This window comes from Pagrus major, chromosome 7, assembly GCF_040436345.1.
Source record: "Pagrus major chromosome 7, Pma_NU_1.0".
Classification (NCBI taxonomy): domain Eukaryota; kingdom Metazoa; phylum Chordata; class Actinopteri; order Spariformes; family Sparidae; genus Pagrus; species Pagrus major.
This window is the reverse complement of record NC_133221.1, coordinates 13,805,272-13,827,974: the sequence shown is the minus strand read 5'-3', so window position 1 is coordinate 13,827,974 and position 22,703 is coordinate 13,805,272. Positions and strand designations below refer to the sequence as shown.

The 22,703-nt window shown below is 42.5% G+C and overlaps 1 protein-coding gene across 2 annotated transcripts; it reads right to left on the bottom strand.

Moving 5' to 3' along the window:
- Positions 1-7,862: 7,862 nt before the first annotated feature.
- tasorb (transcription activation suppressor b) lies at positions 7,863-21,351 on the bottom strand. Of its 2 annotated transcripts, none has more exons than XM_073470299.1 (23): positions 20,976-21,351; positions 19,330-19,475; positions 19,131-19,223; positions 18,975-19,047; positions 18,577-18,668; positions 18,354-18,488; positions 18,102-18,226; positions 17,937-17,968; positions 17,441-17,546; positions 17,068-17,171; positions 16,701-16,810; positions 15,941-16,013; positions 15,742-15,816; positions 14,595-15,446; positions 13,850-14,160; positions 13,649-13,751; positions 12,528-13,414; positions 11,075-11,197; positions 10,614-10,773; positions 10,412-10,520; positions 10,150-10,328; positions 9,872-10,006; positions 7,863-9,637 (listed from the first exon to the last, which is right to left on the bottom strand). In XM_073470299.1, exons 1-23 carry the CDS (start codon positions 21,256-21,258, stop codon positions 8,382-8,384), a joined length of 5,562 nt encoding a protein of 1,853 aa, XP_073326400.1. In that variant the 5' UTR covers positions 21,259-21,351; the 3' UTR covers positions 7,863-8,381. The 2 variants fall into 2 exon arrangements, with proteins under 2 accessions (XP_073326400.1, XP_073326401.1); XM_073470300.1 differs by having other exon boundaries at positions 7,863-9,634.
- Between the last annotated feature and the right edge of the window lie 1,352 nt (positions 21,352-22,703).

The following is a 22,703-nucleotide window of genomic DNA, read 5'->3' as shown; positions in this document are numbered from 1 at the left end:
GCAAAACCTCTTTCTCAGGAATTAATCTTGAGATGCAATCAGAAGTGAGTGTCGATGTTGTAAAAACAAGAACATCATGTCTCTTTCCAAGACTGCCAGCTGCAGTTAAAAGGTCTCCTGAACAGAAAAAGCAATATCTCCTGATCCAGTTCCACTCCTCTCTTTCATCTTGCCTGGTAGTCGAAATGGAAGTTTCAACTTTGGTTTATTACCCTCAGCGTACTGACATTGCTAAATCACAGCAGAGCCATTATCAGGCCTGAGAATCAGCTAATAACTTCTCTGTGTATAGCACTGGGGGGAATATTTCTCACGGGATCAGGGAATGAATCTGGCTCACTTTTCACAGAAAGTGTTAAACACGGATTAAAAGCCCCAGAAAGACGCTGCAAGTTTATGACTCTAACGGACTGTAGGAAGTAAGTTTAGTCTGTGTAGCGTAGTTGAGTTAAGGTGCTCCATATTTAGTGTGGTAAAGACAGGTACCAGCACTGCACAAGATGAAGATAACTTTAAATATACAGCCTATTTCTCTTTTAATATGTAGCTTAAACATGAACTCCTGAAAACTTCTGTTCTCTGTGTTCCTAATAAAGGATTAATTCCCTTTAGATCAGCTGCCTGCTCTGCTGATATAGTTTTGCTTTAGAAGGCAATTGTAGCAAATCCGTTCCTATCATATAAAAAAGGGGGAAATAAAGATACAGCAAGAAAAGCTAGGAATGTTTGCAGACGCCAAAGCTTTCAGAAAACATTTAAAACTCTTATCTAGCAGGAAACAGAGGTGCATCCTGCAGTGATCCATCATACATATACATATCTCACATAAACTTGTTGCATTAATCTGGCAGCGACAAACAATGACTCTCTATCGGTGCGCTGCTTATCTGGCAAATAGTGAAGTACAGAAATCAGGAGTGTCAACAAACCAAAAACAAACAGCAATTGGACCTCTCTTCAAAGACAGCATCTCTTTGATCAAACACAGCAGAGCACTTTGAACACTGCGGAACAAACACAACCACAAAATTTGAACTGAAGTGACAAACACTTCAAGCAGCTCTGACGCAAACCCCGAGGGGGGCATTACTTTGCACAGCCTTTTTTCCATTTTATTCAGTGTAAAATGCCTCAATTGACAGAATTACACACTGCAACGCCACAGATGAAAGAAGATGTTGAAGGACTTGTATGCTCCGCCAAGAAAGAACATGCGTGTGGAACATTAAGTCGATGACATGAAAGAACAGGGAGAGCGTACGGGGGGTCAGGGATGAAGGGAAGTATAAAACCTGATGAGACAAACAAGATCCTCAAAAGAAACAAATCAATTTCTTTAAGTCTGTGCATCCATGTTTTGAAATTGCAGTTTAATCTCGATGCAAAGAAACACTGGGTGGGACTGAGGATTGTGTCGAGATTGGATAGGATTAGATGTAATCCTTCATATAATGTCAAAGAGAAGTTGTCAGCAACGGTACATCTCACAAAGGAGAGCATTTTGTTCCAGGAGGGGCCTTTGATTATTTTCTAAATCCTTAATTAAAACGCTGATATTGTTGTGCACGTTGAATGTCAATTCACAGCCAAAAAAAAGGTGGAAGTCTAAAATCAAATGGGCAGCCGTGCATGAAACTGGGACAGACTCGCTCTTTGACAGCGCCGACTTTCATCACTATTAAACTCTCAGGGATTACGCAAAAATCTCTCAGGCTAAGAGATGACTGTATTGTGATCCACCACTCAGTTTAATAACACTGCTACTGACTTTATATATTTAGCAAAGTTTTTAAATGTTTTCATAATAGTGAGCAACATTCAAAGATTACATAACACACTGCTATGTGCGCCTGTGTGATGTAACTTCTTGGATCTGCATCTGTCATGACCCGTTGTTTTTCAGCAGCAGTGTAGTGGAGACATTACATGGTGTGATGAGTTGGGGTTAGGTTTTAGGAGATTAGCACGAGGATGAAAACCAGGTGCTTTGTCAATTTCAGTGTTTTTAAATCCCTCTAATCTGGTTCCGCTCTCTGACACAGCACACACAGCTGGGTTGGGATTTATTGTTTCTGATATGATTAGCAGACGGGTTAAAACAAAGGACATGATGTGAGCATTTTATTAAGGGCTTTCTATTTCACTGAGGAGTCCACAGGTGACCCTGCTTATGTAAGCACACTGCTGTTTTAGGGAATAACCTCTGTGTAGGCAGCATGTCAGAGTAAGAATGAGTGAAGTTAGTATCCTGATGCCATTTGGTATCCAGCGTTTGATTTTAACCTTGTGACAGCAAGTACTTTACTGGTAATGGGAGGCCTCTGCAGTGCATTTTGAAAAATGAAAAAAATATATAAAGCACTCCATAAATGATGATTTTGCTCTGTGAAATTGTCACAGATATTCCTGCTCATTTCAAACATGAGGATATAATAAACACATAGATTTAGTTTGCTGAAATCGGGAGCATTGCAATAATCTATGTTTTATTTGTTCACATTAATAGATCCAATAATTACACTTTAAAATAATATCTGAATTTCCAGGCTACACAGAAAGGTACAAGGCTGTTTGGCTAAAATTATTCTGAACGGCTCTTACAAATTACCCAGATGTAAAGAAAAATCCCCTTGATGCTTTAAAAGATACCCTTCTCCAAAGCAAAACACTCCATCAGGCCTCAATTAAAGCATGCACTCCCCGCTCCAGATTAATTGTTTTCCCTAGTTCGGCTGAGCTCCGAGGGATTTGAAATCATCTTATTCAAGAATCTAATTACTGTGAAAGGGAGAGTTTTACTCTGAATAGCTCAAGTTGAATTGCTTTCACTAGTGAGGGCTGCATTCACTGTCAACAGGGGCTATTACTGAACTGTCAAAATAGTCATCAGGCTGGAGTGGAGGCATCCAGCTGTGGCAGATACATACACATCTTTCAGGCGCTGCACCGCCCACATACAGTGGCTCATTTGAGGCACCGTGTCACCAAACCGACAAAAACCCTCATTTCATTTTAATTGGACACCTTACATGGGAGTATGCACTCGAGAAACATGAACAGCATCAGTTTTAGGACAGTCCACCAGCCAGCTATACAATCCTGCGGATCCTTTTTTTGGGAGCCAGGCTTGCTGCTTCCCAAAAAAGACTACAATAAATGTGGACTGCTGCACACCAGACGACAGGCTGTTTATCATACCTCTGGACCGCATATGAACACAGGCCATGTTCTGTGTTTTCAAGGCACAATGAAGCAGCTGGATGTTGGATATGTCAGGCAGGATTCTGGTCCCAGTCACAGCACTGTGGGGCACATTGCACATGAATCACATTTCATTGCAAACAAACAAAGAGCACATGCAGTAATACGCTATGATCCAAGCCATTCAGCATGTTAGAAGAAGTATCCCCGGGGCCACTATATGCTTCAGTGAGTATAATTAAGCTGGATATGATAAGATTGGACAAGCGCAATGAGTCAACATATTTGAAGTTTTATATTGTTGCTCACGACCACTTTTCTACAACATCTTCTTGTCTTTTATTCTTCCTCTGTGTATCTCAGCTTGTGTCATTTCTCCTACCGGCTTTATTGTATCATGTGGTAATGGTGCTACCCTTGTTATTACCTGTCACACTTGTCCACTAAAAGACAAAAATGAACTCTGATGAAATATGGCTTTATTATTTCCATTAAAAAAAAGACCTTCACTATGAGAGAAATAGGTACCCTATCTATAATATCTCATAGTGTCAGTGATGCTCAATAATGTACTTTATGGTTGTTTTTAGCCATACAAGCAGCATGACTCTAGGGAGGCAATGTCGGTCGGTCAACCACTACTGGATCGATTGCCATGACATTTTGTACTGACATTGATGGTCCCCAGAGGATAAAACTTGCCGACTTTCCTTTGAGTGCCGGCAGCAGGTTGACATGACTTTATAAAAATACCCTGATAACTACTGTATGCATTGGTGCACAATTTGGTAAATAAAAAGAGGGTAACGTCTGCACATGAACTCCCTGCCACAGAAGTTTAAAAAAAGACAACTTTTCAATCCCACCTGGATCTAAATCAGGTCTGATTGTTTGAAAAATGGGAAATTATACCCATATTTATACATCATGCACGCCAATAGGCTGAAAAGCTCTAAGAGGGCCAATCCAAACTCTCCAGGGTAATAGAGAAGTAAAGTCCAGCCCCGTCCGGTGTCAATGACGTTTTCATCCCATTTGAAACGTACTATGGATTACACATATAATGTTTGTCAATTCAAGAGATAATTCTGCAAGTCAAGAAATTTGCAGTTTGTCGCAGAGATAGTAAAATACCATTTACTTTTGCGTAGAATCGCTCAGTGAACTAACCTCGCTCAACATACATCACAAACACCAACTTGGCCATCACCTCAGCACAGAAAAAGTATTTAAAAAGCTGAAAAAAATACAGTTAGTAAGTAATCCAAAGGCAAAAATCAAGACATCAAACATACATTTTGTTTATAAATGTTATATCAAATTAGTCACCTTGCAAGTCAAGATCCAAATTACCTACATTCACAAATGTATTGGTTAGGTAAGAAATAAGTTGAAATCTTAATATCGTGTGCAGAAATGGGCTCATCATATTGTTCCTATGAATCCTTCGCAAAGTGGGGGCACCTATAGAGGGGGCCCAGAGCTATAGCAAGGGGGTGTGGTGAAGCTAAATGAATGAAGCCCAGTAAAAATGAAGAGAAGATGCATGATGCACTTTTAATGCTTCCACTATAAAGGTGACTTGTTCCTTAGGCCCTGCAGAAAAAGTTTGTTAACCACTTGATCCTCTGACTTTTCCTCTAGCACCACCATGAGGTTCTGTTTGTGGTTCTGAGTGAAATGTATCGACAGTTGTTGAACGGACTGCCATGAAATTCAGTATAAGAATCCATGTTCCCCTCAGGATGAAGTAATCCTTTAACTACTCCTCTAGCGCCACCATCAGGTCAAAATTTCTTTGTGCCCAATGCTACGGTTTTATACCAAACACCTGCTTAACTAATGACATTCCCATTATTCAAAACCCTTCTTTAGTACAAGTTTATAAGTAGTATCAGCTTAATGCGCTTTAAGTATTAAAAGTAAAAGGACTAATTCTGCAAGAAAATGGCCCCTGTGACTGATATATTATTCATGCTATTATCACATTGTTAACTGATCCATTAACGCATAAGCTGCTTTCTACTGTTGCAGTCAGTCAAAGTGTGTCTAATTTTAACTTCTTTACTTCCAGGTTCCCACAATAAGGATCTAGCCCATCAAACAAATCTAATGTGTCCAGAGATGGCTAATGGGGTAGGACTTGTAAAACACAAAACAAAGGTCTGCGACACAAGTTTATATTGGCCTAACTGTTTGGACTTACAAGTTAAGTAAATAAATATTAAGCATACTTAAGTAGCCTATCAAAAGTACAAGTAAAAGTAGGTATGAACCGTAAACTATAGGTCGACAGGCCGATAATCTGATACGACAATCAGCATTTTTCTGATTATTGTAATGTGTGTGTTCTTTTTTTTACATCTGATTGTTAAAATTTTGCTATTTTGGCTCTGATGCAACATGCAATCTGCAAAGGAACTAGTAACTAAAGTTAGCAAATAAATGTAGTGGAGTAAAAAGGACAATAATTGCCCCCAAAACGTAGAAGAGGAGAAGTAATATAGCAGCATAAAACTGAAATCCTCAAGTAAAGTACAAATACCTCAAAATGGTAACTGTTAGCCTAATTAAGTACAGCACTTGAGTAAATGTACTTAGTTACATTCCATTACTGGTAACCACAGCTGTAAAATAAGTGCAGTGGAGTTATAACATATGATGGCATAGGACGGAAATATTCAAGTGAAGTCACAAGTGCATCAAAATTTGACTTAGGTACAGTACTTGAGTAAATATACTTCTACTTGTAACTACTACTCTCAGCTTCATAAGAATGATCGCCCAGCTCTGCAGCTCTACGGAGCATTATAGCTTCTTTCACCTCACTGTTTGGTTTAATAGCCACAATTTACTCAGAATATATGTTTTGGTTCACTCTCGACGTTCAGAGCAGTCAGTTTCTGCTGTTTTCCGCGAAAAACAAACAAACTGATAACCCCATTACAAGCTAACTTTACCGCCCACCAGATGACAAACACACAAAGTTAGCAAATAGCCTCACGTTAGCTAGTTAACCAGGTGACCTGTAGCGTTAGCAGCTAAAAAAACATCAATTTATTTCCCTCAGGGTTCGGTGGAAAACAAAACATAGCTAAATTATTACACTTACATTCACCAGGTGGCCAGAGACATTAGCTGCTCCGACTGAATGTTGCTCCATTAGCTGCATAGTTGAGTTAGCAACTGTATGCTAACAGGTTAGCTAGTTAGCTGACATGTCAATGTTGTGCTATCAGTTTTTTTTACTGGTCCCCAAGTGGGCCAAAAATCATGCAAGTTTATTTTAAGTAACAATCGTATATCCCTGCCCTTTATTAGACAGATAATCAGACAGGTAATCTGTATATATACCCTGATTCAATAGATAACAGACCACATAGAGATATTTATGTATACTCATTATAGGCTGTACTTCATTTTGAATCTTACCATGTTGTTTATCCAGCAGAGATGTGACTCAAGTCATTCAGTCCAAGTCATGTAACCTTTTCCCCCCAAAGAAACTGCAGTCTGACCTGCAGTATCCAGTCTTTATAAACAGAAAAGACAAGGTAGGTGTGTAATAATGATATTGTCGTTTTATCTAACATGTTCAACTAGTATGACAATTAATTAAATCTGTATTATAATTATTGATAGTCAGTGAAATAAATATAATCAAACAAAAAACAAATACAGGTCAGGTCAAAAGTCTTTAACCTCCAAGTCCAAGTTGAGTGTCATGTCATTCATTTTTTGTCAAGTTGCAAATCATCAAGACAGCGACTGAAGTTGACTCAAGTAGACTCGAGTCCACATCTATTGTTGTTGTTATTCAGTTTATCATTTTTTGTTGTATTATATTTTATTGTCTTTAAAAATCTATAGAGTTCAGTTATGTACCTGAAAAAACTAATCCCAGTGGTTTAAGATTGTATTTGTTGTGGGTATTTAGGGCGTAAAATGCAACTCTGTGTGTGTGTGTGTGTGTGTGTGTGTGTGTGTGTGTGTGTGTGTGTGTGTGTGTGTGTGTGTGTGTGTGTGGTATGGTGCTGTTAAGAAAATAAATAGAAAAAACACTCTGCTCAGTGTTTGTGTGATGTGTCTTGGCTGCAATTGATTTTCCCCCAGCTTCCAAAGTTACCATGGCATATCTATTGCACAACTGGAATAGGGCTCTGGAGATAAAGGTTAACCTATTTTCCACATTAATAGGAAACGGCGCCCTCTGGTGTTTCTCTCCACCAGATAGTCCACTGAGTTAATGAAACAGTACAATAAACCCACACTGGGAGGACATCAACCCTCCTAATGATGCTTTCAGTGGTGGTAGAGTTAAGGGGCCAGTGGCACTCAGCATGGATCCTCAGAAGCATTTAAAGTGCTGCATTTCCTCCAAATCGCTCCCCACACACAGTTTAATCTGCTGGAGGAAATGGATTTAACAGATTTCTACTGCAGTGCCCTGTGCCTTCTGTCATGGTCACAAAAATAAAGGTTGAGTTTCAAATAGAAATCTGACCTGATGATTCATGTAAAAATATTTTTATTTTATCACTTTACTTTAGGTGCGTTTACGTTTTCCAGGTATTTCAGGTTAAATTGTCCATTTTCATACTGCACATAGTCGAGGTTGCTGAATAATATATGGCGTTCCAGTGAGAGAACAGTAAAACAGCTGTGATTTACATTTTTAATGGTTTGTTTGACACCGTCATCAAACTGGTCACACGAACAAGATTTGAAATGTTTTATTTTAATAGAATTTAGGACAACCAAATATGTAAAATAAAAAAGAAAACCAACAGCAAAAGTGAAATTGCATTCACTAGTTTTGTTTTTTTTTTTTCCTTAAAAAAATATCAGCCTTTCCCCTTGTTCACAAACCGTTTCAAAACCGGACAAACAGAACTAACATGATAAATTCCGAGAAGCTGGAAGGCCATTAACATTTGTTGGCAAATATAAATATAGTGGTTTGAACAGGGTCTCAAATAGCTCACATGGAAAGAGTGTACATACAGTTTACACGACAGTAGGACACTCGGCACCGCCTGTATCAACTTTTATTAATGTAGAAAACCAGGATCCTTATTTACTGATTTTAATCAATGTGTTTGACAAGGAAATATATACATTCAGCCAGCTCGAATAGTCTCTGGAGTATGGCGTTTGTCTTGCCCCTTCGTGTTGATTGTCTATTCAGGGGCATAATTATGAGAGTACATGTAGTCCGAGTAGTAATCCTGTGCCCCACCCCTGCCTCCTGGGTAACCCCAAGAGCAGGGTCCCCCTCCAGGCCCGCCCCCCCGATCATGTCCTCGTCCTGGCCGAGGCCAAAGTCCTCCTGGTGGGATTCCTCTCCCACGAAAGCCCCCTAAAGAACCAGGACCCATACCGCCCCGCATAGGCCCATGATCCAACTGTCCAGGGATGCCACCTATACTGCCATAGCCCACACCACTTATTGGATGTGGAGGCAGCTTAGGTCTGATGACTGAGCCCCCCCTGGTGGCCACTGCGGGAATGCCCACAGCAGCTCCAGGGTTATCAGCGCAATTCACCTGAGTCCTGCCCCCCTGACTACCAGAAGTGCTACCTCCGAGGGTTTCCCCAGTCTTAGGGAGCCTGTTTGGGTCCACTGGGCCAGATGTGACCACACCCTGGCAGCTAACAGTCTCACCAGTAGTGGTCCCTGCTGTCCCCCATACACCCTCCCCAGGTCCACTGAGTGTCCTGTCGTGGTGCATTGGGGTCCCACAAGCATTTTTAGGAATGCCAGCCATGTAACCTGGCTGGGCTGAGTCATGGTTGTCTGTGTAGGGGAGGGAGGTAGTGAGCGGGGAGTTCCCAGCGGTCCCAGCTCCTCCAGTGTCCGAGCCATATGTGTGGCCCAGCATCATGAGGTGAGGTGGAGGGGGTGGTTTGACCTCAAGGGGGAGGGAAGCCAGGTTGGCTAGAGGTCCTGGTGTGGCCATGACAGGAGGGGTTGGGACTGTGGAAGAGGCTGTGACTGGGGGGCGGTATTCCTGTTCATTGGTGCTGCTGCAGGGCGAGGCAGGGTAGGCTGGGGAGGCAGCATAGCTAGAAGAGCCAGTGTAGGATGACCACGAGGCTGAAGGACACAGGAAGCTTTGGTGGGGATTCACAGGAAAACCTCCCGGCGACAAGCTGCCAATGTCTGAAGACCCTATACCCATCTGGTTGGCGGCTTTGAACTGAGAGATGGCCGTTTTGAGAGAGCTGTAGTCAGGCAGCGTTGGAGTTCTCTCAGGGGTGATCTGATGGTCTGGCAGCGGAGGACGAAATTCCTCCATCTCTGGTGGAGGCGGCTGTGGAGGCTTGCCCTGTTCAACTTCCCGGTTCTGCTCTGAAGGATCCGATATGGTGGGTGGCTCACCATCATCAGAGTCTAATGACATGTCCTCCTCCTCCACACACTCATCATTTACTACTGGGAGATCAGGAGAGGGCAGAGAGAGAAATGGAAAAGTGGAGAGGAAGATATTATCAAACAAGTCTGTTACAGATGCATTAACAGCACTAAACTCTGCTGGGTAGCAGAGACATGTTTAACCAGTGAGATAACTGTAAAGAACAAAAAGGCAATTTAGCAAAGCAATTGCACTACAGCAAAATGACATGAAAAAGTGTTTTGGTATTTAGTCCTGCTTTTGATGCTACCCACCAGTAGAGGGTGGCGTTGGAAGCTCATTTTGATTGATGGAGCCAATCAGGCTGTGGAAACCGCTCATAACATCATCAATGCTCCCGATCACTATTCCGTTTCTGGAGTACTGTAGGAACATCTCAAATGGCCTCTCTGTAAAAACACAACACAACATGCAAAAGTCGCTTTTAAATGAGTCAAGGACAGTGGTAAAAAAACAATATCAAATATGCATATCATTTATTCAATTAGAAAACATAAAGGCAACGGCAACAATAAAACATGGATAACGATACCTGTGAGGAAGATAAGGTGCCGTTGTTGCGTGTGCTGAGCTTGGAGCTTGATTAGGCATTCCAGATCTGGAGCCTGACGTGATTGGGTGTCACACTCGTGATAAGGGAGGAACTCCACAAGGTGCTTCTTCTGATAGGCTGTAAGAAGGTTTAGCAGCCCCATGGCGTTGGTGTTTAACCTATAAGAGAACAGCAAAAGTAGATCTGTGCAGTGAGTGTTTTTGATGTATTGTTTTGGGTAAGCTTCTACTGAGATACTGACCTCCCCAGTTCTTTCAGCTTCTTCTGGGACTTCCAGTGCACCTTCCACTGCCAGGGGTGTTCAGGGGTGCTCTGCTCCTCCAAGAACTTGAGCAGCCCCTGCAAACGGTCTAGACAAAACAAGCAACACAAGCTCTGTATGAGATATCATCCGACTCATACACAAAGTTGCACAGTTGCTACAATGAAAAGTTAGAACTGACCCTGTGTGATAAGGTCAGGGTTGAGGACAAACTCGTCAGACACTATGAAGCCTCCGGATACGAACAGCTCATTATAAGTGTGGTTCTTGACATCGTCCAGCGTGTCCACTCCAGCAAAGCTCACTGAAGGCAACTTCTTCAAAGACACCAGAGCTGGAATCTGCAGGGTGACAAGATGACATTTTTGCAAATGGAGTTATTCCATTTCTTCATTGAAACTTTAGTCACATAAAAAAAATGATTTCACGTTTTCATAAAGATTTAACTTGATACGATGTGCAAATAATCAAATCATTAAATCAGATAAACAACAATACTCTGCAGCAGATGTTTAAATCCAATTAGTGCCATTAATGATGTTTGATCTCTGCCAGGATCAGCTGGTGCAGAATAATGTGAAATACAGATCGGTGAACTGAGACAGTGACTGACATGAAGAGGGTGGGAGAAAGCCCTCGTACCTTGTGCACGTGTGCGGCGATGTCCTCGTTCTGAATGATGATGAGCAGCTTATCTAAACTGCCGCTGTTTTCTAGAAACGTCTGCGGGCTGCACTCGCTGTTGCCAAGACTTTTCAAGTACTCCTTTGTGATAGACAGGAGAGGCGTAATTGTTAGAGACAGACAGATGAAAGTGTCCTCCTCTCTTACACGTCCAAGTACTGACTGACTGACAGATACAAAAAAAGAAGAGCACTGAGACATGAACACATAGTGGCAAAGAGGAGCAAGAGAAGCCTTCAACGTTCCCAAAGTACATCTGTATTTTCACTTGTGTTTGCCTTTGTAATGTACTACTGCAAAATCTGTAGATTTACAGTCGACAGATGAAGAATGACAGGAGATTATGCAAAATCACAGCAATACTAACACTTTGGAGTAGGCCTGTCAGGATTATTATGTTATTGACTTATCTTACATATCTTATATGAATTATAATTCTTTGTTAGAAGAGTCAGATTGCATTTTATTTGTTTTTTTGTTGTTGTTTTATTTATCCATGTTTTATTTATTAGGCATATTTTAATACACGTTTCACATTCCAATTACGAAGTCTTAATACTGTTGGTTAAAATTCATTGCTCTTTGAAAGGGTGTACTTGCATTACTATGCTATTATATTATCATTATATATCAGTGGCAAAATACAGTCTAACAATTACATTAATATCGTTTATCATAATGATAATGAATTTCTGGGACAGCATATCCTCCAACTAAGTAGTTATTGTGACAGGCCTGTTGCTTTAACGATTTGATTAAATGAACGAAAATAATTAGGCAGTGGTTTTGATAATCTAGTAGTTTATCAAATAAAATCCACAGTCCCAGCTTCTCTAATGTGAGCATTTTGTACTGAGAAGTACATTAAATATTTTTGGTTTTAGGGCTTTTCAAGGCTTAAGTCCTCACCTATTAGTCCAGATAGGGATGGTAGGATATAACATTTTATCGTGTATTGTGATAAAAACACGCAGGATAGGTTGATCACGGTGAATTTCCATTATCTGTATAATTGTGAATATCCTCGGGAGTCACTTGAAAAAGCTGTCAGGCTCAATAACACTTTTAAATTGCAACAAGAGCAAGCCCACAACTTTCCAGTCATTTCAAAATCCCAAGCCTGTTAACATGGCTGGGAAATAATATGAATTCCTACCTAAAGAACAATAGGGAGAAGAGGTGCCTACCATTTATTCATTCATTCTTTATTCAGGGTACCTTATTTAAAATGATTGTTTTTCAACTAAAAGGATGTTCACTGAAAAAAAACCATGTGTCCTTTCCGTCACGCAATAAGATTATTTGTTTCTGTTTCTGTAAGGTAAAGCGATTCAAGTCTACAGATTAATTGATAATGTGAAGAACTGTTGCTGTTCTTCTTTTAAGTCCACACTGGAACCTTGTTTCATACCTTGATCTCCTTGCAGACAGTACTCTCCTCGCCCTCGTCCCCAGAGTAGATGTAGAATTTGACTGTATTCTTGGTGACGTCCTTGAAGATCTCCACCAGGCTGCTGAAAACCTCGGGCTTTAGCTGCCCAATAAGGCTGCCCGCCAGCAGGCCGGACCCGCTTCCAGAAGCAGCTCCTGCATTTTGGGAGTTGTGGTCTGGAGAGTTCGCTGTGACTTGAGAGGGAGAATAGACCTCTCCACCCAACTCTGCTGACGTGCCTTCTGTTTTAGCCTTTGTGGATGCCATCTGTTTGACAGCCACCGTTTTAACACTCTGAGAAGAGGAGGGGGTGCTCTTCGTCAGGGTGGGCTCTGCTTTAGTTTTGGAAGCCTGGATGGGGGTAGGGGGTGGTGTTGAAAGATTAGATATTGTCACTGGGGGAGGTGGTGAAGTGACCTTGGGTGGAGCAGGTGGGGATGGGATCAACCTGTCCATCTTCTCACACAGTGCTTTGACATGCCCCTGAAAGGAGACGGGGGAGACGTAGGGTGCGACAAAGTTTGAAAAGCAGCTGTTGGGCAGCCAGTAGTGCCGCGGAGGCAACCGCGGGGGTAGCTGCGATGTATAGCAGATGTGGTGAGTCTGCATGATGTTTTTAATGTCAGAGGTAAGACTGTAAACTTCCTGGTTGAGTATGGTGTCCAGGCTGATGGAGGGCCTGAAGGGAACTTCTTCTAAGGCTGGTAACGTGGGTGGTGCAGCTGCCTTTTTTACTTCCACGGCTGCAGGCGTCTTCGGCTCTGGGTGGCTGTCTGTCACCGTCACGGCCTCGGGTACTGGCTCAGACTCGGGCTCAGGCTCGGGCTTCAGCTCGGGCTTTGGCTCAGGAAGAGGCTGTGCTTTGTCTGGAGGAAAACAGACAGAACACTTGTCAGATCTCAATATACCAACGAGGGAGAGGTCCGTGTGTACTGACAGCTATTAATGTTTTCACTGTTGATTAATCTGTCCATTATTTTCTCAATTAATCAATTAGTTGTTAGCAGAATATAGCCTTTTTAATGCATTATCAAAATAATTGGCAATCAATTAATAAGCTGACAACTAAACGATTCATCATTGCAGCTGCTTTGATGTACCTTCATTGGTGGGGTTGACCCAGGTTGGGTCATCTGAGGCGTGAGCTTGCTCTGGTGGTGAGCCTGCGCTAAGTGGACTACCAGGGCTACAGTCCATATCCTCCTAAACAGAGAAACCACTGGTAGTTATTTTAAGCCATACAAACACATTTAATGCATGGTAAGATATTCCACAATAACAAACAGTTGTTTATATCTCACCTCTGTGTAATTTGTTTGCGATGCTGGCTCATTTTGTTTCCTAAGATCAGGGTCAGAGATGGCAGGTTCCACCCTTCCTGAACCAGTCGACGGTTCACCGTGGTTTGGCTGTACAGGCATTGAACCCTGAGCCACGGCTTTGTTGAGAGTGGCCAGGAGGATCTTGATGAGGCGTTGAGTCTCGTTGACTGTTGAGGCGTTGGCGTTGCCACGAGCCCTCAGGTCAGTGTCGTAAATGCCCATGCTTTCCATCACTGCTGTCAGATTGTCGTTCTGTCCAACCTCATCTCCGATCTCATCTGCTTGGGCTCCTAGCCGAACACACATTAGATACAATTAATTAGAGGCAACAAGTGTAGTACACATGAAATGTGACAAGGGAAATACAAGACGTTGACTGAGTGCACAGGAACCTGAAAAAACCTCTCTCGACAACTGTAATAGCAATTGTCACATCTATCTGGAATAGCAACAAAACAGGTTTTTAAATATAAACCATGGAGTCATACAAATCAAATCATTGAGTCATTTAATTTCTGATGTAAACCAATTCACTCGTTGCTTGTAAATAAAGTGCCAATGGGCAGCAATGTCTTTTTAATTTGCAGTGCAATTACGGAGAACTGATCAGACTGTGTTCTTTCAGAGGAATTGACTTTGGAGGCAGCAGGTGGACATTTTCGAAAAAACAAATTAAATGACGCTATTTAAATGAAGCTACACAGACAGCTGCAGCACTGCTCACCTCTGCTAGGTTCTCCGTTGCTCAGAGGATCTGTGCGTTGGTGTTTGTTCACGCCTCCCCTCTCATCTCCCTCGAACTTCCTTTTCAGACTGTTGGCGTCCCAGGCCCCGTCCTCCCCCCTTTCCTTCCCAGGATCCTTCACAAGTGCTTTCTTGTGGAGCTGGATCAGCTTGAGCAGCTGTTTCATCTTGTCTTTATCATACTCGTTCTGGGACAGCCGCAACCTCTGAGGGGGCTGAGGCTGGGATTCGACATGGGATTTGTGCTGTGACTGGGCTCCGTTAGAATGGGCCAACCCTGGCTTCCGTCTGCTACTGTCTGGGGGTGGCTTTTCATGTGCAGGCCTCTCTGGAGGTGGCTTCTCCTGGGGGAGCCTTTCTGGTGGTCTCTCTGCCCTGTCCGAGCCCCTGTCCGAGCCGCCCCAGTCAGAAACGGGGCTGTATTCCACTGGGGCCGGAGCAGGTGTGGGTACGGGTATGGGTACAGGGTTCCGTATCCTTTCAATAACGTCCTTTGCCTTGTTCAGAGGTAAAATGTAGTTGGCGGGGTTGTGGACATAAGTACGCAGAACAGAATCCATGTTAAATTTGTGTCTGGGAACTGGGAGTGGGTTGGTCCTATCGTCCACGTTATATTTGTAGTCAGGCAGAATGAAAGGCCGCACCGTGCCTGAATCCATACGAGTTAGGTAATCGGTGGCCTGACGCTCTACCCCAGAGCTCACTTCCTTGCCTGGGTTCGGGCGCAACTTGAACAAGGCGTAGTGCAAAGCAGGGATGAAGGGCTCCATGGAGGACATGATAGCAGGCTGGGGGTCCACCGTCAACGGTTCTGGCTCGAACAGTCTTGATGCTACGATGGAGGACACACATGTCAGTGTCAGATAAAAGATCTGCAGTCTTTAAGTCTTTAGAGAGAAGAGCTTAATAACAGCTAAAACAGGTGTCACGATTATAACATGGAAGCCTCTTAACTTTATCTAAACCTTTATTTTTTTAGTGAAAAAAAATGAGGTTGAATTGAGATCTTTGTCATATGCAAATATGGCCTGTTTGCAAATAAAACGTTCCAGTTGGGAGCTTCATGCAGAAGCTGCAGCTGGGAGCCAGTCAGAAACAGAGATGGATGGATAGTGAATAATACTTACAATACTTGACAACCATCCTTGACTCCTGAAAGATGAATAATGCTTGCAGGTTCTTCTCCACCCGCCCCCGCCGCTCTAAAAAACAAACAGCAACTTTCTGTTTTAAAAGCTGAACTGAACCCTTGCCCATGGGAACAAGTAGGTGTTCAACTGACACAACAGAGAATTATGAGGAGGAGAGTAAAAAGCTTTTTGGCACCTTTGGACTCAACCATCTGAGCTGAAGACAGCAGGAAGAGAAAGCCCCTGTCAAACAGGGACTTCACCAGCAACTGAATAAGGAAGAGTAGACACCGCAGTCAGAAACACCAGGTTGTTATAACAAATAACGTGAGCAGTCATAATAATAGTCTGTTTCTGGAGAGGTCTGCACCTATCCCTTGTGTACACTTGTACTACAGTCGCAGATTTATTACATTTGTTTAGGGTTACTGAAAAAATAAAACAGTTACAATTACTCGATTAGTTGTCAACTATTAAATTAATTTAACGTGTTTTCATTATTGTTTTTTTCCCCCTCTAATTTGCATTTCCTGTATTTTAACTTTAAGGGTATAATATATTGTTGTCTTTGCTTTAAATCTGTTTTGCTCTACATCTCACCACACCGTCATAAATGGGGATACGTCCTCAATGTGTCCAATTTTTGCAGATAAAAGAAATTCATTTAAAAATGCAATAAAAGAAGATGTAGGAGAAGTGGAAGCGGAAGCAGCGGAAAATGGAAAGTGTCTAAGTACCTCTTAAGTACCTCAAACTTATATTTGCGTACAGAACTTGAGTAAACTGTAGATCAGCCCTGAAACATGTCACTCGACAGCTAATTATGAATATTTGAATTCAATTCAGTACCAAGTGTGTTTTGTTGACAAACTGTGCTTCAGTGAACTGAATCTGTATCTTCTGAGGATTTTCAAGCATGAAAAACCTGACAGGTAAACAGCCAAAGGGTTACTCACCATCCTGTCCCTCTCCAGTTTGCTGACCAACGCTGCCAGGCTGCCGCTGGTTGGTTTGCCTTTCCCATCCACCACCTCAAACAGACTACAGGACATCCCGCACTTCATCACTGTGGACAAAGAAAAGCAAGTCGGATTACAAAGCAGTCCCACAACCTGCAAATTTTATCAGAAAAAATGCCAAACAGTTTGTTTATAACTTCAATGGATTAAGTAAGATAATTTTGTTTGTGTTATACACAAGGAAGAATATGCATTTAGAATAGATTTAGAAATTGGGTTTCAGACAATGCATTACCACCAACATCCCCAGGACATTTTTCTATCATTTAATTATGAGATATAGGCGTATGTGGTCCGGACTGACCTTCCCGAGATATGCTGTAGGTGTCCCAGGAAAAGAGCACAGAGGGAATCTTTCGCTTCACCTGATCCAGCTGCATGCCCCGATTCACCTCCAGCTTCTCAGGCCTGCAGAGGAACACGTGCAGATTAATCAAAGAACAAATCAGAACTAATTCCAGCAACAACAACAAAAAAAACAGTGTCTGAATATTGCACAACTGAACTCTAACTTCCTCTTCTCGCCCAAAACAATATGCAGAGTTGTTAATGTGTTATGTGTTAAGCACATAAATATCTATAGTGGCCAAGAGTGTCCTTAATGATTAGCAGAAGAAGCACTGCAGCTGTTTTCTGGAGAGACACAGAATCATACGCGAGGCTGAAGGTTTACTCACAGTTTGAAAGGAAGGTAGGGCCGTGAGGAGGATCGTAAACAGATTGGGAATAACTCCTTGCCCTTGTTCACTAGCGGACCACTCCACACAGTGTAGCAGCTCTTCCCTGCAATGGTGTCAACAGCACAGGTCAAAGCTCAGACATGATACAAAGATAAAGCAGGCCTAACCAATAATTGCTGGTTTGTCAATGAAAAGCCACATTTTTCACACATACTCTTCTTTAGAGATGTTTGCACTAGTTGTTGAACCCAATTTGGATGATTCTGAGAGTGTGGCACTTAAAATGCTCTCCTCTGTAAAGCAGTCAGCATGTCGATCAAAGGGTTGAAGTTAGATCTTAGGTAGTTAATTAGAGCTGTTTTCTGCTTCAGGTGAAATGGCCTTTAAACACATCCCAGTTTAAACAGACATAACAGTAATCCATGACAGCACACAGAGACTTAAGTGTTTCATTACATACTTATTAAACACAGAAGATTCAAAAAAGTTTTACCTCTACTTCCTTCAGGGGAAATGGTGTTAAACCTGTGAAGGATAGAAACAAAACAAATGTTTACAAACAAAGGACACTTTAGAGATGTTAGATGTTTTGCAAACCTCCTCAACTGCTTAAAAAAAATACTCATTGAGTTTCACCATTTCCTGCAGGAATACGCACCTGTGTGCAGTCATAGGAGCTGCTGCAGCCTCCTTGCCTTTGTACTGAAAGGAAACCACAGCGTAGGGGCACACATGCCGGGGCCGTGCCTTGATCTCATCGAATGCAAACTCGAAAAAATATTGCTAAAAAAAAACAAACAAGAGAGACACATTAAACCTTACAAATTCTGTACAAGATATTATAAACCGAAAACATCGCTTTGATAACACAAAACATACAATGAAGGACTGAAAAAGAACCAAAGTTTACCTGTGTGAGCTCAAAAGCCCTGTAAGACAGCAGAGACGTAACCCTATTGGCACTTTTGGACAAGTGACCGTCAAACTTGGGTGAAGGTTCTATAGCATTCTTAGGCATGTTCTCATGGATGTGCTTTATCCGGCCCTGAGAAACAAAACGTACTGGTGAGCTTGATGTCCCACAAGAATCAGACATCTGTGTGCATCACAAAAAGACAGAACAGTAGCCATACCTTCATGACTTTAAAAACGATCATGTCTCCAGACGAGCCAACCTCAAAAGGATTTATTTGTAACAAATCAGAATATTTGGAGAGATAGACACCTACAATGACAAAAGAAATAAATTATACTTTTTCATCCCTAGAGATAGTCAGCCGTGAAAAACAATCAAGTACTGTTGTTAGCGCATGCATTACCTGTCTTCAGTTCTAACTTTATCAGTTCAAAATGCTAATTAACTTTCACAGACGCTAATCAATAACAAACTGAAATAAGTCAAAATGAAATCCATCAAAAAATGGATCTAATCGAGCTGGCAACCTTCAATAAAACATTACCATGAGAGCAATAATCCATAATTCCATCGACTCTTCTTTTACATCAACACCAAAGTGCAGGACTAACTTACCCACTGATGGATTTCCTAGCGTCGTAATCCTGGAGTGCCCAACCGACAAACCCTTCTCGCAGATCCACTGGAGCTGGACATGCAAGAGAACATACAAAGCTCAGAAACATGTAAAAAACAAACAATCACGCATTACATCTCGTGCATCGTCAATACCTTGGATTTGTCTGGATAAAGGAAGCAGTACGACTCAGTCAGTTCTTGATCCGTCCGCCCCTCCTGCTTCATCTCTCTCCGCTTCTCGATGAACTGGCACACAGACGGAAGAAACGGCGAATTAGACCCAGGGGTCTGAAACTCACAAACTCTGACATACATTTCTCCAGTAGAATTTATAACATCAAAGAAACCATACCTCCTTCTCCAGCAGCTCATTGTGTATGAGCCTGGCCTTACAGTAGGAGAAGGTTCCTCGTGACGATGAGTCTAAGTAGCACGAGGAGACGATCTTCACGAGGTCCTCAAACTCCCGGCTGTCAGGGGGCAGAAAGTGGTACAAGCCTGCGCACACAGAAGTGAGTTGGAGGATTAGTATATAGCATCTGCAGGCATAGATCCGTGTACATGTGCAGAGGAGGATCAGAACAAAAAGTGGTGAGTCAAACTATCAAATACTATTGTTTATAGGGTAATACACAAGAAGAGGATACACACAGTTAAGCCTTCGGCTCTCATATAAAATTAGGTGCAGGATGATATGATGTGAACTGGGTGCTTGCAGGCAACAATTCTTTGTGTATGTTTAATACAGCTCAGTAGGGGTTGCGATGAACCAGCAGCATCCTATGCTGAACTTACTGAACTGTTACAGGTAAACAAAATGTGCACTGGGAGTTATTAGGGTTAGAAAAACACTGGTCAACAACAACTGTATCTCTGAATCCCTCGCATCAACAACTTGCTGCACAGGTGACTGCAGCTGTCTCTATTTACAGTAGGTTTGTTAACGTCAATCCAGACAGAGGCATAGTGAAACCACCTAGCTGACTACAGGAAACTTGGGTGGAGCATTTTCAGCATCATGCTGTTGGATAACAAGTAGTAAACATCCCATAAATGAGGACAAAAGAATGAAGACTGGAGACATGCCAGTGGAGTGCACACACAGCACAGAGTGTCTCACAGCTGTTCAGTTTCCAACTTGGGGCAGAAGAACATCTAATACATTACATGTGCAAACTGCTGAGGGCTCAGTCGGGCTGCTTATTAGAGGCTCAAAATGTCATGTCCTGGCATTTCACCCAAACTTTGCATATAAACAAATAACTGCTGTATCCCAGCAAGGTCTGTAACAACCACAATCCACCTGCCATTTTGCACAGGACAACACCTAACCGCCTTTTTGACACACAATGGGGCTTATGGGGGAAGTATTGAACCCTGATGAGTGTGTTGAGGTGAGGTGTAAATGGGATGCTCTGAAATGCCAGTGGCATCAAGCCGGGACAAGGGGAGGGCAGCCCTGCTTAGATTTCATTATAAGTGTCATGGTAGTGTGAAAACATTTTAAATAGACTGGTGGGGTGGATAACTCCATGCCCTTCACTGAGGTCAATGAGACACCCACATGTTGCCAGGTGATGGCTGCAAAACACTCATGACACCAGCAGCATTACTCATTGAGACTATGCTCCTGTGAACAGGTGAGGAAACCAGACAAGGTGGGCTTTCAACCGGGCAGTCCTCAAAGTGAGGCTTTCAGGCGCCTTCACAGGAACTGGAACTGTTAGCTGCCTGCCTCTCTCTGGATACTGGCTAACTTAAGGTACCTGAGCCGGACTACCACAGCTCTGTCCGCTAACACAACTCATGCTGCATCAACCAAGTGCTGACACCGTACGCCGCTGACTCCGTTTCGACCTACAATGTCGCTAAATATGTTTGTTAAACTCGTTAAAGCTAGAGAGACCAGCCAGCTAGCCTGCAAGCTAGCAACATGCAGCAGCAGAATTATGAAAGACAGGACAGGCTCTGTTCAAAATTGCAGCGATATGGCACCACCTTTCCGCTCTCGTATCTTCCTCGGGATTTGGAAATTCGGTCTCTGGCCTGGCAAGGGTGAACTGCTAAAGCTCCGGGAGTCCGCCTGCACGCTCCTCCGCCGCTCAGGGGCTTCTTGTTCGGGCATTACACTGTCTCCACATCCAGGCTGATCGCCATTTTGGTTGGCTGTGGCCGAGGTGGCGGCTGAATTCTTCGGGGTTTCGCCGCCCTCCGGCTGGAGATCGTCCGCCTCGGTACATTCTGTGTTCCTCTTCCCCACCGCGTTGGGGTTCAGGGCCATTTTCGAGCACCGTGCACGTAATACGGGCAATGTAGCTCTAACGATTACGGCGCCGCTTCACACACACACTCTCCTCCTCACCCAGCCTCCGCCATTGTGAAAATGACGTACACGTTCTTCTCCACCACTGCAAAACGCTGCCGTCACTGTTTACATACCAGAAAATCCGCGCCACCCAGCGGCGGGTAGACGTACTGCACAAAGCTGCTGTAGCGTGTCAAAATCTGATTTTCAATGAGTGTCAACTGGCATTTCTATTTTGTATCTTTAAATAAGCCGTGGTTTACAGCTGTTGAGGAAAAATAATAAAGTGTACAAAATGTATGTCCCAGATCCTACTTCTTTTACCTAACCATGGTGTTTATAAACATTAGAGGCCAAAAGCAAGCACCTTGAGATGCAAATGCTACTTTTATCCCAAGTCCCCTATATTTACTGCTCAGATTATGTAATATAATTAGTGCCCGATCAATATATCATCCAGGCTCTAATTATTTATCTGCTAATATCCGATAGGTGGCGATAAGAATTTTTTTATAGAGAGTATAATGCAGAAAAAGATGCCTAATCATTAAAATCAAAGTGAAGTTTACTGTTTCGGTGCATCGATGCCATTGTAGACAATAAAGTTTGTAGTTGAACCATAAAATATCCTGCCTCTGTCGCCTATCTTTGTCACAAGTGTTCGATAACTACTTTTGAGGGATCATTGCAAAAAATATGATATAAAATAAATATGTCAGTATTGGTCTGGCTGTAAAAATAATATATAATTAGGGGTCCTGCATAATTACAGAGCAGTTTTACCCTTAAGATAACAGCATCAACTTTTCTATAATTTTTCTAATTTTTCTTTTTAAATTTTGTCTAGCTGGAAAATGTTGGCAGGCCAAACTGAGCCTAATGGCAGCCCAGCATTGGCCCCACTTTGGGCAGCCCAGCCTAGGAGACATTAATTCATTCATTCCATTAGATGTGCACAAAAGACATATTTCAATGAAGAATTTAAGAGGTAAAATATAGTAAAATCATGTGGAAAGTAATAAATCAGTTGTTGCAAAGAGAAAAGACATCCCCAGAGCTACCTTCAGTGTTTGTGGATGGGGAAAATCCTTTCAACAATCCATTAATAAACTTGTTGTAAATATTGGTTATGAATCAGTTGACACATTTTCATGTTTTCATTGTATCCGCTGGATTCCAGGAAACGCACCACCCATCCAAACATTGTTGTGGGCCAAGTATACCCCCCCATCACAACAACACTACCCGATGGCAGTGGCCCCCCAGCAGGACAATGTGCCCTGACACACCGCAAATACTGCTCAGGAACAGCTCGAGGAACACAATAAAGGGCCCAAGGTGTTGACCGGGCCTCCAAATTCCCCAGATCCCAATCTGATCGAGCATCTGTAAGACGTGCTGGAGCAGGTCTGATCCATGGA